Below are 15,699 nucleotides of genomic sequence, written 5' to 3'. Positions count from 1 at the left end.
GCTTTTTATATTGCCCTCACGGTTGCATTACATTTCAAATGGTGAAAGTGTGTTAATGTAAAAAATCTCCAACAAGAAGGGAAAATGTTTCCCTAAAACTGTAAAGGGACAGAGGTAGGTTGAAATAGGCATGTGTGTTCTGAATGAATTTGCAGGGAGTTAATTCTGAGTTAATTCCATGCCTTACCATTTTTTATTTCTTTATTTGGTGTAGGCCCTCTAACCAGGGATGTAGCAGAAACATTCACTGACAGGAGAAACAGAGTATTAAGTTTATTTTGAAATGTATTTTATTAAACATAAATAACCAAATAACAATGGAAGTACAACTCCTCTATTAACATGTGTTAACTAAGGTGTTTCTCAGTGGATCAGGAAGGATGATCTAGTGAGTTCTGGACTGGGACTTGAGAGACTTGGGTTGTCACAAAACTTCCTGTGTGACCTGGGACAAGCCCCTTCATCCTTCCCTGTGCTTCAGTTTCCCATCTGTGAAATGGGGATAATACCCTCCCTACCTCACATAAGTGTTTTGGAGGATAAAATCCATTATGGGTGTCAGGTGCTCAGATACTATGGTAGTTTGTAATCTTAGGTCATTGCTTTGATAATAAACACTGCTGGAGATCTGAAGTGTTGGTCTTGTTCAATAGTAATATGTCAGGAGAGATGAGAATACTTCATCTTGCAAGCTGTAATTGTCTTCAAGCAGGGTTAGTTGCAACAGTGAAGATGTCTGTGTTTTCAGCAGTTGGAAGTGCTCAGATTTGTACCTCCATACAATACATCTGAAATTTTATATAAAATTACAACAGGAGATGTGAGATGCTCTATAAGTTTAATCACCTTTCCCTAGGAAACACTGGCCTAGACTCAGTTTTGGGTGTCTATTGAAATGTTTTATTTGTTTCTTGGCTGAGTATTTATACTGATGACCAAACTGAATTTGGACAAATGATGGTTGATTCAATGAGAAAATGGAAGAAATGAATAGGGCTCAGCTCATTATCATCCTGGCTTCCAATTTTTTGATGCATGATTTGGCTAGTGCTAAACAAAGTGCTACAATCAGCTCCGTTGGCCTGCCTGTGAGAAATACTCGATTAACATTTTTAATTCTTATTGATTTCTATTTGTCCAGAGCAATATCTGGCTGAGTTGATTTTTCAGAAGTCAGCTAGTACCATTAATTCTTCTTAATGGTAAGTTACTTTTCCTCAAAAGCAACAAAAAAGGCAGCTGACAAGGTTTTGTGGCACACTTAGAAACCCAAGAAATGGTTTTATATCTGACTTTTTGAAAGCCACTTCTGAGCGGTGCTTTTTCATTTCTTGCAAATAAGTGAATTAAATTATCTAGAATTGCCTGGTTCACTATTGACAACATTATTGGAGACTAGAGAATCAATTCAGGAGAGCACTTAAGCATGTGTTTAACTTTTAAGTACATGCTGAGGTACCACTGACCTGGGGCCTTAGTTCCTTGGAAGAAAGAAGCACTTCAGAAAATGCATTGTCCCCTCCTGCATAAAATTAACTTGCAGATTTAATTGACTAATTTTATTATGTGTGTTTGTCTTTCTAGTAATAATACTAGAGTGATTATCATTTATCTGAGAATATAATGGCTCCAGTGACTAACCTTAGTGTCACTAAAAAAATGTAATACTGCTAAATATCAATGGTTTTATGGTAGTATTTAACATAAAATGGGTTAAAATGAAAGTTCATTTGTTAAATTACATACCTACTATTCAACAAGAGCATTGACTATAATTTCTTATACCCTTAACTGTTGAATGACAGAGTAGAAAAAGAGGCCTATTCTTCTAATTTATCTTAGACTGGTTTTAAAAACCAGGGAAAGACAGCTGCAATATGTGGAAAAGGATGGATATTTATTTTTCCATAAAATTACAAAATGTAGCTGGTTTAGAAGATTGTAACTTAATGTCATTGCTTAGAGGCATGGAGATTCCTGTTCATGCCAGATCATTATTCTTCTTCTCTCCGCAACAAAAGATTAAAGAAAAACAATCAAAATTCATAAAAGCATCTCAGACTAACATCATACATGTATAACAGCAAGAGGGGCAATAATGCCACACAGTACCTAACTTCTGTTGCACTGTCAAAAATGGACACTTCTCTTTTTCTTATAATTAATCTTTTCAGAAGTAGGGAGAAATAGTGGGATTTGGCTGCCAATTTCTTTCATTATTTCTTTCTTTTGTGTAGGGTATGAAGGACTGTGAATCAGAGGAGTGGTAGATATGGGGCTGGCATCCAAGGAAATGTATGTGTATTTATTTCCTGAGCAGCTAGAAGCAAGATTGCTGATCTTGAGAGCCAACTTTCCTTGCTACACAACGTTAAGAAGAATAAAAAGTTCATGGATGATATTTTTAGACAGGTGAGCATGCCAAGCACAGGAGGGTCTGAAGTGTACAGTTTAGAAGATAGTTGTAGATGAAAGATAAGTTACTGTGGATAGCAAAGGGGAAAAAAAGGCAGAGCCATCCAGAAGAGACTGTGAATATTGAAGTGCAATAGTTAAGACAGTTCCTCCGTGTAAGCACTTGAAGGCAAAGCAAGCCTGCAGAAATTAACTAAACAAAATCAGTCTCCCGATCAAACATGCCCTGACTCAAGAAGAGGAAAGAAATGGATATAACAAAAAGCAAGCATTAAAGTACATGTTGCAGGACTGTGTACTTGGAAATCTAAGTTTTCAGCGTGCAGTCTTGATCATGCATTTCTCACAGTTTCCCTTCTGGAATCCCAGGTAGAACGGAGAACATCATAGAGGGACACACTCCTAACTGGAGTTGAAAAGCACCTGTTAGTTCTGACCTGTGTTGGAACCTGATGACAAAGAAGCAGGCTAGTGTCTTTTATTTAGGTTAACACAAGCTGTAATAAAAGAGCAGCCATCCTGGGAACCCTTGAAAACTTTCAGAAAATGCACTAAAATAAACAGACTTGTCAGTTCCCAGACAGCAACTCAAATACACAGTCACAATGTGCTATAACTGAAATTTCTCAAACACTCCCATCCTTAAAGTCCCACACTCCCACTCCCAAATGCCCATCTCCTCAAAGAATTTCCATCCCTTGATAGCATTGATACCTTTGAAGCTGCCATCCAAGACAGGAGACTGCCTCACTCCCAGGTTACAAAAGTGCATGACTACCACATCTCTCTAGGAGTCACTTCTGATAGCTCAGCAGAGCACTGGTTCCAAGGGACACATGCTGCCCCGTGAAGAATGGGACAGCCTCTAAATCCTAGAGTTTAGAAGCATGGGAGGGGCCAGAGAAGCCTTCAAACAGCACCCTACAGGAGTAGAGGTCCAGCATGGTGGTGATCTGGGTGTTTTATCCCTGCCCATACCTTGCTGTAGCAGTTCTGGGAGTCTGAGCTGCTTCTCTGTCTGTTTCCAGGGCTGGAGGTTAATGGGGAGGTCACTGTGTATGATGACCTTATGGACGACTTCCTGATGGAGCCCAGGAGTGGGGAGGCTGGGTTACCCACTCCACCATGCTGTAACAACCGCTGCATTCTAAGGGCTGAGTCCATCCCAGAGAGTCTGAGCTGTTCCGCTTCTGCTACAGCTTCATTATGGGCAAACCCAACTCTGCATGGAAGAAATCATAGGACACTAAGAGTGGGCACAGTTGTACATTGCTATGTAGGAATCTGTCTTGCAGAGGATGATAGGGTCCTTGGACATGAATAGTATGCCAGATTAGAAATGGGATTAGATGTTTAACTACAGTGAGTCTTGCTAACATAAACAATATTAAACTAATTGTGAGACTTGAGAGCAAGAAAGAATTGTCCGCATTCCCTGAGAAACAGGGATCTTGGAATTTCCCCCCCCTCTTCCTCTAGACCACTGGCTAGGAATCATCAGTTAGGATATGGTGAGAACATCCCAGACCTCTAAATTTCCTGCAACTGTGGCTGATTTTGATAGAACTTTTGTCATTCCTGCCATCTTGGTTTCATCTTATCGGGTATATGAAATCAGGAATTATTTAAGAACAGGATCTCAAAAGTCTGGCCAAGCTTCACCCATTCTTAGCATATTGTAGGATAAGGCTACTTTGAAAAGATTGCTGATTTCAAAGATTTTTCTTCTCCCTTTAAAAAACACAAACAAACCTCCTGCCATATTCTGAATCAGACAGTTATAGACTAGAAATCTGACAGAAAAAAAACTTGTGGCATGTGCACAAAAAATAAAGAGCACTAACTTCTTTGGGGGGGAGGGTAAGGGGGCGGAGGAAAGGATAGATTCAGTTTGATTTCAATATTTGGAGGGGCAGTTCCATTCAGGCTAAGGGGGCTCATTGGGGAAGGGCAAATTCTTGCAGTTTGGGGTGCAACACCAGCCCTGCCCCTCCCCAACTATACCCATAGATAGATTAAACCATTCTAGGGAAACAGACCCAATGTTAAAGGTGAAATTTTGTACAAGGCAGTTTATGTGCAGGATTCCCAATCTTCTTAAGTGCAATTTATGCTATTGAAAATCAGCCTTTAGAATTATGGAATAAAGGCTATATTGAAAATGTGTCCTGATCCTGCAAACATTCATGCCAATGCTTAACTTTAAACACTCAAGTAGTCCCATTGACTTTGATGGGATACTTGCATGAACAGAGTTCAGCATGTGCAAAAGTGTTTGTGGGATCTGGGTTCTGAGATGAAATCCTGTCCCCATTGAAGTCTCTGGGAGTTCTACCATAGAAGTTGATTGGACCAGGATTTCACCCTTAATTTGCAATTAACGGACATCATAATCCTAGGAAGAGTGTTGTTGTTTTGGTAGCTCTTCAATAATCTAGATATTACCTGGCCCTCAAGACATTGAAAAATATTTTTAGAAAATAATACAGAATTATTCTAACTCCTATTAATTTTCAGGAATAGAAGGACATGTGCAAAGTACAGCCATTTGAGAGTGATGATATACTGCGAAGGCTGGCGAATAATGCTGGAATAGGACCAGTTTAAAATGACTGGGAGTAAACTGGCGCATGGTCTGAGAAGTAGCAACAGTCAATGGTGATCTTCAGAAGTGATAGGGGAGAGGTTGTGTTTTTATTGTATTATTTTAATAAACAATGCACACGGAAGGCCTGAGGTTGGCTAGGTTTTTTAAATTCCGTTAGAGTTTTACTTTACCAAGGTCAGTGTGAAGTTTTGTTGTTGGTTTAAGTCTCTCAGATGTGATATTTTCAGTCGTGAAGTGAGGGAGTAGAAGGATGTTGTATTTTCCTCCTAGTTGTTTCTAAGTAAGAGAGCTGTTTTTATTACTACATATTTAACTTTGACAGACCCCAGTGTTTTACACAGTCAACTGAACTTGCCAACCTCTGTCAGGTATTTCTTGGTATTTGTGGTGATCGTAAACCTGGCTGTCACTATTTTGCAGGAAAAACATGGTAGACATATGAATTACCATGTGTCTTCCATTGTTTTTTTAAAAAAATCCTTATCTTCTCCCCCAACTCAACCTCCCCAACCCTTTCAGCCTACTTTATAGATCACAAAAAGGCACAAAACCCATCCCCTTTCCTGATCACTTTAAAAAGAAAAGTAATGAAGAAAGTAGTAGTGAAAATAGCAAAAGGTTTATACATTAAGGCCCTAAACCTGCAAGCTGCTCCACATGGGTGGATCTCTGCACCTGTACAGATCAATTTGCAAGATCAGGGCCTAAAGGGTCACAAGCTCCAAGGAACTGTTCAAGAAAAGGAACTGTAGTTGATAACTGGATAGAAACTGAGACCCTCAGTTCACTGTTCCATACAGATAGGAAAATTCATAGAACAATGGAATTTATAAATGGCAGGGAAAAAACACATAACAGAAGCAGCTGTAAAAATGTCTACTAAGCTCATACCTAGGGCATCATGCACAACTTTCAGTATTATTAGTGTTTGGGAGGAGAAATGAGGTAATCCAATGATTCTACAAGAGACATCAGTTTGAGAGTTAACTAGTTTATTCAAATAACCAAAGGAAAGTCTCCAGTTGATTGGTAAACTCAGGTTTTTACCTTTGCCCCCACAACCCAGTCTCTTCCAGCACCATGTTGTGGATTTGAAAAGCTGGACTTTTAAAATGGAGGCCATGTCATGTGCGTGGCTGGCCCTCATTTGAGTGTTTCACTCCAGTGTAGCAATATACATGTGTATAACAAAAAACCCCTAACTTTTTTTCTTACAGTACCTATTGCATACTAAATTCCATTGCAAAGTATTTAAAACTCCTAGAAACTTACTGTTTAATCTTTTCCTGCTAGAAATGTTAGGCTTGTTTTACTTTCAGATTTCACCCCTTCCTGGCACCTACTTATTGAATTTTCCTTTTAATGTGTTTTCTTTTATCATGTGGGACCATTTCACTGGTATTTTCTAGCAGAGGAAGGGCTCGTCTGCTTTCATGATTGAGAGGGTTTAAATTCTTTTCATGGAATCAATATCACTTAACATAAAAAACTTTTCTAATTAGAAAGTGAAGAAACGGAGAGGAAACAAGAGGTTTGCCAGACTCTGTGTAAAATAACAAGAGATGCATTTTTCCAGCAGGTAAATCTCCACTATTTCTTTATTCCTATGCTGTTCTTATGTGGAGGGTAGAAGGATCGTCTGATGTACACTGTTGACAATGGGAGCCACTATTACGGACCTTTTCCAGCAAACACTTTACCTGGTGTATATTCATTTGCAGCAGTACATGTTGTGCCTGGTAGTTTGTAGGATCAGGTCCTATTAAGAAAACAGTCCATTCTGATAATATCGGAGGGTAATATTGAAGAAGTACAGAGAAAGCAACGTGGATAATAAGGGGCCCAGAGGTTAACTTCTAGGAAGTTAGAAAAATTAGATTTGTTAATTTAGTAAAATGGAGATTACAAGGTGAAATGAATGGGTAATATCCTGACTTCTATGATCTCACCTGTCAAAAAGTACAGGTTTTTTTTCTCCCTACCACCAATAAAAATGTTCTTGCTTTGTCCAGAAAGTGAAAGGAGTATAAGACTACTTTCTCTTTGTAGAAAACGAATTGCTGCTTTGCATTACCTGATAATGTTACTTTGGTAACTTATTCTGTCTACTAATTAAATAATAAAGCTGTTCAAATTGTAGAGGAAAATAACTAATGTACTCTTTATTTACATGTATGAATACAGAATCAAAAGCCAGGCAACAGGATGAATAAAAAATGAAAATGTAAATTGCAAACTCAACTTTGAATAGTTACTTCTCCTTAGTAAAAAAGAAACTACTAAGTAAAAGGGAACAAAACTTGTCCTGACTCAACTGTTTTAAATCACTAAGGAACAGTGAACTGCCAGGGGCTGAAACAATGTCCCAGATGATACAGTCCCTTTATTTACAATATATAGAGTCTGAATCACAGAGTCTCTGAAGATCCTACTCGTTGAAGATCTGTCACTTATGCTGGCTAAGGGTCAAAATCTCCTTTGTGAAAACAATGTAGTACTGTGTGCACTAGTGTTTGGATACATGTCTTAGATAGCTATTCTCCTGATGACTTTCATGTTATGTCCACGTGGGATACCCCACATTGACCTCCAGCCAAATGCAGATAGTATCCCAGGAACAGATGCAATTCCATCTTCTCATTTTGGTTTGCTAATTTCCTGGGGCCTAGTGGACTTTAATTTTTTCCTTCCTCCTGGCCAGCCCCTCATTGAGTCTGAATGGATCAAATGGAAAAAATGGTGTTCTTAATCAACTGTAGGGCTACCCACTTGAGACATGGGCCAATCTTGCCAGTGGCTTGCTCCAAATGCTAGAGTTCTCCTTGACCTACTTACTAATAGTTAGCCATGGCCCTTGTTGGCTAGCAACAGATAGAGGTTAGTACTTTCACAACTGCCTTCTCCATTCAGAACAGCAATCTACCCTTCTAAAAGGCAATTGTCCTTTAAAGCAAAAGAGCCTCTCAAGTTCCATTACCTTGACTGGGATTTTCCTTGCAGACAGAGCTCCTTCATGAGCTGTATTTACCAGGCCACTTCCCTGGGCTGCCTTCTGACACTCAGATAATTCTAGGATGGGGGGGTGTCCAAGTACCTAGAGACTCATGGCAGCCTGAATACTAAGGTGGTGCTTTTCTGACCTTTCAATATTATGATTATTATCCGAATTACTGTAGCACCTAAGACCCCAGTGTGCTAGATGCTGTAGAAACACAACAGAAAGATAGTCCCTGACCCAAAGTACTGCCTGAAACTCAACTCTGCTCACTGGTTGCAAATTTCCTGCTCAAATAGCAACTTATCACTGGACCCGCGGTTGTCTTCTGGGTACCAACATTATGTTCCTGACCAACAGCCCTCCCTGTTGACTCAAACCAGCAGAGGGATCCTTTTTGTGACTTCCTCAGCTAGAATCAGATCTCAAGGTTACTGAAGTCAACTGAAAGATTCCTATCCATTTTCATAAAAAGAAAAGGAGTACTTGTGGCACCTTAGAGACTAACAAATTTATTAGAGCATAAGCTTTCGTGAGCTACAATGAAGTGAGCTGTAGCTCACGAAAGCTTATGCTCTAATAAATTTGTTAGTCTCTAAGGTGCCACAAGTAATCCTTTTCTTTTTACGGATACAGACTAACACAGCTGCTACTCTGAACCCTATCCATTTTCAATGGGCTTTGGATCAGGTCGCCAAACTGTTGGTCATGCAGTCAAACTACTACCTGCTGGCTTCAGGAGGCCTCTACAGTCAGCCCCACCATCTCTTTGAAACTGGTACTCCAATTTTGTTATGCAAATAACCCCCCATCTAATGTAGAAGGAATGGGGAGAATATTTAGAAAATAGCAGCTAAAGGCTCTTTCTCGTTTACTACAACCAAAAGAAAATTGCTGGTAGGAGGAAGGACTGAAAATCAGGATGGAGTTGGGCTCTAACAAGTTTAATAAGTTTGCCTCTGACCTATGTTACTGCTTTGTTTTTAGTTGTGCTGACAATGTGCTTGGCACTTAAACACAAAAGAACGCATGGTCCTCCAAATTTTATTATAATATTAAACAACGGACTGAAATACACGATGGAAAATGACAGGATTTTAAAAACACTGTCTCTGTGTGGTATCTGGACCTTCCTGCTCTGAGTAACTTCTTCAGGCACAAGACTTATTTCTGCCTTTTCACCCTTCCGTCAAAGCTGTGTGATTTAAGATGACTTATTGAACTGAACCCCTACTGATTCTTCAACTTCATCTTAACTCCTAGCCTTCAAAAGTAAGAGACCCTGGATGTCAACTTCCCTAGTGACAAAGAACACATGCCATCTTCAAATTTTTTTCTTTCTCATCTTACCTAGTTGTATTCTAGGATACTGCATGCCATGCACACACCTTCAATGAGGTATAACATAACATGGATGTCCCAAAACTTTGAATTGAGCAAGTATTTTTTTAAACAGAAAGTACTTTTAGACAGAAGAGTTGTATGGCTTTGTATTGGAAGTCATGTTAAGTGGTATTCTTCCATTTGAGTTCATACTGAGCTGATGTTCTAGCATGCTCACTGTGCTGCTGTAGGAGCCATAGATTTGATGAAGCTTACATTACAAGGGAGCAGGACATTCCTTTGAAGTGACACTTCTGCAAAAGTGGAGGTTATTTTAGTGTTCTGCCCATATTCCATCTTATGTAATTAAATTTGATCTTTCTAAACTTCCTCTTTAGTTCAACAATGTATATTCTTCACTTCCTGTCCTGAACTCTTGCTAAAAGAGCTGCTACGTTCACCCTAGAAATGCATGTATTTCCAAGGTATGGAATGAGATTACATAGATATAGGACTTCATTCAGCCCTCAATTACATCTGCTTTCTCCTGTGTTGGTGTAACCCATTTGCAGAAAATCTACCCAGCCTATTGTAGGAGGCCTGCATTTGGCCATAAACAGCCCGAAAATAGAGGCACTAGCTTAACTGGTTATGGCCAAGTTGTCTGGAGTACATGCTGACTCACTGCATCTGCCGGGTAACCACTGCTGGCTTGATTCCTGTGGAGTCCAGATTACAATTCATAGCTGCCCTCGGGAAGCTGGGGTGGAAACACTACCTACCCTTCTCTGACAGTGAATCCCCCTATTAGACCAAGGCAGCCCCTTCAGTCCTGGGGGTGCAATTTGCACTCCCTATGTCTTCAATGAATCAGGCTCATAGCATGTAATGCATTTGACTCTTTAGGGGAAAGTCACTCTATAAATTATGTTGTATATCTCATTGCCACTTCCTCGACTGTTCTGGCTATGTAAATTTGTTTAAGATATTAGAATTAGCTAGAGAACTTTTTCTTTTGTGATCCTGGTTTCCTTGTTTCTTTTTTTTTTTTTTTTTTGCCTTGAAATTTGTCACCTCCTGATGTGACCATTATAGAAAATACTTAGAATTTTAATAATAGTTGTTTATTATCAATAGACTCTCCCCCCCCCCTTGCAATTTCTTTCCTTTCAGGCCTTTTTAAAAGACACTTCACACATTTCTTTGCAACTTTCCTTTCATTTCTCAACTAACCCTCTTTTTAACACTTATTTATCCTTTAATATTACCAGTCTTCCTTTTTACCTGATTTTTTTTTTGTATACCTCTGCAGTGCCCCAGTAGTTTTACTTTCTCTAATAGAAAAAGCTACTTCCACTCTTTAAATGGTCAGAAGAGAAGCTGAGGGAGCTCCACCCTAGGACTGAACATGATTGATAAGGGAATATTCCAATTAGAGTTTGGATAGTTGATGATAGTTTGGCATTTGGGCTCAAGTCAGGAGAGGATGTGAAGACCGATACTGTGAGAAAACAAAATAATTTGAAAGAACAAAGGGAAAACAAGTCTCTTGTAAAAGAAGCAGGAAAATAAGCACTGTGGTAGTGGGGAAAGAAGAAAGTCTAGAAAAGTAGTTTTAAGTTAGGTAAAATAAAAAGTAGCTTACAAATAAGTTTGACTAGTACTAAATCAAGCATGAAAAACAGCATGAACAAATATACAATTTTCATAATGAGTAGGACAAGTAACTTGCCTGGAATCAATAGTCCCATCAGCAAAATGGCAGCAAAAAGCCTGCCATTAATAACACTTTTACCTGACCAGGATTTAGTTTGCAGACTTTTTTGTTTGTTTGTCAAAAAACTGGACCTAATACTGTTTTCTGTGGCAAGCCCCTAGCCAGCTCTGTGCTGATCTTTCATTTGTATAGCATCTCGTACAATGAGGGCTCAATCAGGATCGGAGTCTCTGAGAACTATGATATGCATGTTAAATTACAGTCTGTAGCCACTTTCTAACCAGTGTTATGAAGCCAGTTTTTATCTAATGGACTCCAATCCTTACTCTATTAGGTAAACATACTAAATAATGTATACTGCGTCACTCACTTGCTGTAATCCCAAAGGCAGTTGGACTTCTAGGTTAGGGAAGATACTAGGAATGTTAATTGGAAATAGACTATGAGGAATAATTTGGTTACCTAAAGAAAGCTGACGTGGATTCACAAGAGGGTGATCATTCCTATCTTCAAGTGCAAAAGAATTCCTTGACCAAGTGACACCGTTGATCAGCAGAAGATATAGTCGTCATTTATTTTGGATTTAAGCAAATATTTTGATGCGAACAACTAATTTACAGTGTGTTAACCAAATACTAAGTTTGGCCCCCTGATCCTGCAATTGGATCTACAGTATGTGGGTGGACCCTAACTTCAGAGGTTCACCTGCATGGATCTGATTGCAGGGCCAGGACCCTAAATATCAGAACTAGAATGAAACACACTTTGGTGTCACAATAAAATTTTTTTTCTGTTTCAATAAAAAAAAAAAAAACACACTTTGGGATGGAAAGATTAGACCATCAGCATTGGGATCATGAATGAAAGAGCATACAATAAACTAATAATACAAAACTGGAGGGAGGAACAGTCAATATAAAGGAAGAATTAAATGACTTGAGTAAACTAGCACCATATGCAGAAGGTGGGTAACAATTCAATATCCACAAATACAGTAAGTACAAGCTAAGGAGAGGTAAAACAACACAAGAATATTCTAAACAGCAGAAATTATTCAAGTACTATGTAACAAGTCATAACTGGAACATTATATAAATTAGAGGTGACCTGTAAAGGGAGAAAAGTTGGACTTGTTCTCTTTTTTTTTAAATGCCTTATGATATATAGCAGTGGTTCTCAACCTTTCCAGACTACTGTACCCCTTTCAGGAGTCTGATTTGTCTTGCATACCCCCAAGTTTCATCTCACTTAAAAACTACTTGCTTACCAAATCAGACATAAAAATACAAAAGTGTCAAAGCACACTATTTTTGAAAAGTTGCTTACTTATTTTTACCCTATAATTATAAAATAAATAAATTGGAATACAAATGTTGTACATACATTTCATTGTATAGCATATTGTCTGTATGAAATTTTAGTTTGTACTGACTTTGCTAATGCTTTTTACGTAGTCTGTAGTAAAAATAGGAAAATATCTAGATGAGTTGATGTACCGCCTTAGAAGGCTTCTGAGTACCCCCAGGGGTACGTGTATCTCTGGTTGAGAATCACTGATATACAGAATACCTAAATAGGTCTGGCACTTTTCCTCCTTTGGCTTGTGTCTTAAATTAGAAATTCAGGTCCTGTCAAGGATACAAGAGTGTACACTGTCTACACTACAAAAAATATTTATAGTTTGAAAGAGGGCATCATGTGCTGACAAACTGTAGCTGAACACTGTCTATAAGTATAGACATACAAACTGCTCAACTCCAAGTCTCATATGTCAGCATTAGTGTGAATTTTCCTCACAGTTTCAACTCACATTTCCAGAATGTTGTGTTCATAAGCTATAAAAATTATAAACTCCAAATCATATTAACCAGCTAACTATATATTGGATGTGTTGTTTAGCTTCCCAATAACAGATTCCAGGATGAAATACCAACAGAAAAAGCAAAACAAAAACAGAAATTCCAAAATGGAAAAGGTTTTTTCAGCACTTAAGAAAAATGAATTGTGAAAAATGGTTTTGGGAGTTTAACTGCTTATTGGTAAAACACTTAGGATAAAACTACAGAAGGAATTCTCAGCATGATAACTAAGTGAGGACAGTTAAGACTGGATATATTTCTGGAAATGTTCGTTGACAGGGAAGGTGGAGATGGGAAAAGATCAGGCTATTTTCTGATTTAAGTTTATCTCAATAAGTTTCCTGTGTTCTGAGTAGAAACCACTATAGAGGTTAAGCCTCCCAGTAGGAAAGATGGCTAAGATCTGCAAGGAAATGATGTTGGGGCCCATTTAAAAGAAAGATATAGGGTATGTCTACACTGCTGGAGCCCAAACGTCTACATTGCGATTTTTCTAGCCCTACAGCCTAAGCCAGTTGACACTGGCCAGCTGTGGGTGTTTTGCTGCAGCGTACATATACTCCATGTCTCAAGATTCTGACCAGGTTTCTGGTCTTGCTATTAGCCTCAATTTTTCAGGGATTCTTAGTATGACCTTTAGAAACTAAATGCAGAGATTCTAGGTCACTGCTGTGTATCTTCAGGGTAAGTCTCTGTGGTTTACATTATGTCAAAGCCTAGAACCAGAGAACAGTTTTGGGCCTCCTGGTGTATACCACTGTTTTGTTAGCCTTCTAGGCAGTGTGTTCCCTCTAAGAAGAATTTATATGTGGTGGGGAGATGATGCATTGAGGTGTCCACCTTCCATATCAAATACCTATGACTCCTGATGTGTAATCAAGAGCGAAGCATTATTAACAACACATATGCCAGCATATCCTTATACATTCCCTGAGTTTATAATCTAAGATTTCTAAAAAGAATAAGCCTGTTATGTTGCATTGCAGTTGACATATCAGGAATGATACATGAACAGCCTCAGGAGTTCCTCTTAGTTAAGCAATGTTGACAAAGGATTTAGGCAGAACAAGCGGAACATAACCCAGTGCTTCTATATGCACTTGCTTTAGTGACCTCAAAGAGAACACTAAACATTTAACATTTTATCATGCTTAACATACAACTTTCCATACGAATATTAAATCTTATTCAGAAGATGTTGTTTTGAATGGGTTGTATTTAACAGAAGCAACAGATCAGCAAGCCTCAAGTACTGCAGATGGACCCTTCTGGACTTAGATCTGAGGTGTCAACCAGAGGTGGATTTGTCAAAAGATGCACAATTTGCAGTAGCAAACTCAGGATGTAAGGTATGCCTAGTGTGACTAACTCTGCTGTGAAATCTGTCTTGGCTTTGAGGTAAAATATGAAATGCAGTTGCTTTAGAGATTCAGTAATCATTTGGGATCATATCTTTAGGCTTTTAAGGGAAGCCTGAGCAAGTGAAGCATTTATAACACACGTGAGTTTCCCACCATCATGGAGTTTGAATGCTACAACAAAGAGGAACTGTACAGACAGGGCTTGTCTGCTTAGGCCCAGCCATTTTAAAACGTGTATTACTGCCACGTTAGGAATCTGTACCCTATTAAATGAATCCGGTCCCGTGGAAACAAAGCCCCTGCTGCATTTCAACTGCACTAACTTCTTCGTGGGTTTTTTGTAAGGCGCCGCCTCATGGGAGCTGCTGTCACAAGCTGTGAGTGACAACGAGAACGAGGGAGATTTCAAACCCTGCTGCGGGAGAGCGGAAACGTCTCCCACGAAACGCTCCCCCGCCCCAGCCCCGCGGGGAAGGCAGCCGGCTGGAACCTGGGCCTGTCAACTCCCCGCACCGAGCGCGCAGCCTTAGGGGAGGCAGCAGCAGCTGGAGTCGCCTGCCCGGAGCGCTGGCTCCAAGGGTGTGAGGCGGTCAGGAGCCCCCAGCCCCGAGGGAGCACGGGCCAGGCTCGGGGAGCGCTGCCCGCAGGCTAACCCAGAAATATCCCGAGCGGCGCTGGGCGCTCCCGGGGGCCAGAGCAGGCTGAGGGCCCAGCCGCCGAAAGCTCTCCGAGGAGCCCGCTCATTGTTTCTCACACAAACCCAGGCAAACAGGAAGCCACCTCGGCATGCCCCCCGCCCCGAACGGAAGAGCGACAGGCAGGGCGGCCAGTGAGAGCGGCGGTGCTGGCGCAGCGCAGCCAATCGGAGCCTGCGAGAGCGGGAAGGCGGGAGTTCCGGACTGACGGGCGGGCGGTGGTGGTGTCGGCCGGGCCCCCTCTCCCGCTGCAAGCCCCACCTTTCGGCTTTCCCGCACCGTCAATCAAAATAAGAAAAAAAACCCGGAGTGGGCTCGGGCCGCCGCCGCCGCTTCAGCCCGTGAGCACAATAAGCATGTCCCCGGCGGCAGCCGCCTAGCCCCAACCGGCGGGGCCTGTGTGCGAGCCAGCCAGCCTGCCTCCCGCCCAGCCAGCCGCTCGCACTCACACCATGACCGGTACGTACGCACAGAGCGAGCTGCCAGCGGGGCTCCCTGCCGCTCCTGGTCCGGCCCTGCGCTCCCCTCCGGCCCTGGCGCGTCTGCGTGTGAGCGAGGCGAGAGCGACACTGAGAGCAGCAGGAGGAGCAGGGGGAGGAGGGAGAAGAGGGGCAGGGGCAGCAGCGCGGGAGGAGGAGGAGGAGGAGGGCTCCGTGCGGGAGGGCGGGGGGAGCGCTGGGGTTAGGGGGGAAGGGAGGGGGTGATCTCTCCCGTCAGTGACTCTCC

The 15,699-nt window shown here is 40.9% G+C and overlaps 1 protein-coding gene and 1 long non-coding RNA gene across 3 annotated transcripts in view; one reads left to right on the top strand and one right to left on the bottom strand.

Annotated features, from left to right (window-relative positions):
• Positions 1-337: 337 nt before the first annotated feature.
• LOC141995991 (uncharacterized) lies at positions 338-15,576 on the bottom strand. 2 transcript variants are annotated; one of them, XR_012641455.1, is made up of 4 exons: positions 15,441-15,576; positions 3,394-3,637; positions 1,467-2,821; positions 338-788 (listed from the first exon to the last, which is right to left on the bottom strand). It is a non-coding gene; the product is annotated as an uncharacterized LOC141995991 (long non-coding RNA). The 2 variants fall into 2 exon arrangements; XR_012641456.1 differs by lacking the exon at positions 1,467-2,821.
• The window catches only part of SP3 (Sp3 transcription factor), a 35,337-nt gene continuing 34,778 nt past the window's right edge, over positions 15,141-15,699 (top strand). Inside the window, exon 1 of the mRNA XM_074967607.1 lies at positions 15,141-15,432. Coding sequence (XP_074823708.1) covers positions 15,426-15,432 — 7 coding nt within the window. The 5' untranslated portion in view covers positions 15,141-15,425. The remainder of the gene's footprint in view (positions 15,433-15,699) is intronic.

Source organism: Natator depressus, chromosome 11 (assembly GCF_965152275.1).
Source record: "Natator depressus isolate rNatDep1 chromosome 11, rNatDep2.hap1, whole genome shotgun sequence".
Lineage (NCBI taxonomy): Eukaryota > Metazoa > Chordata > Testudines > Cheloniidae > Natator > Natator depressus.
Note: the sequence above shows the minus strand (reverse complement) of the source record. Positions and strands in the feature narration are given on the sequence as shown.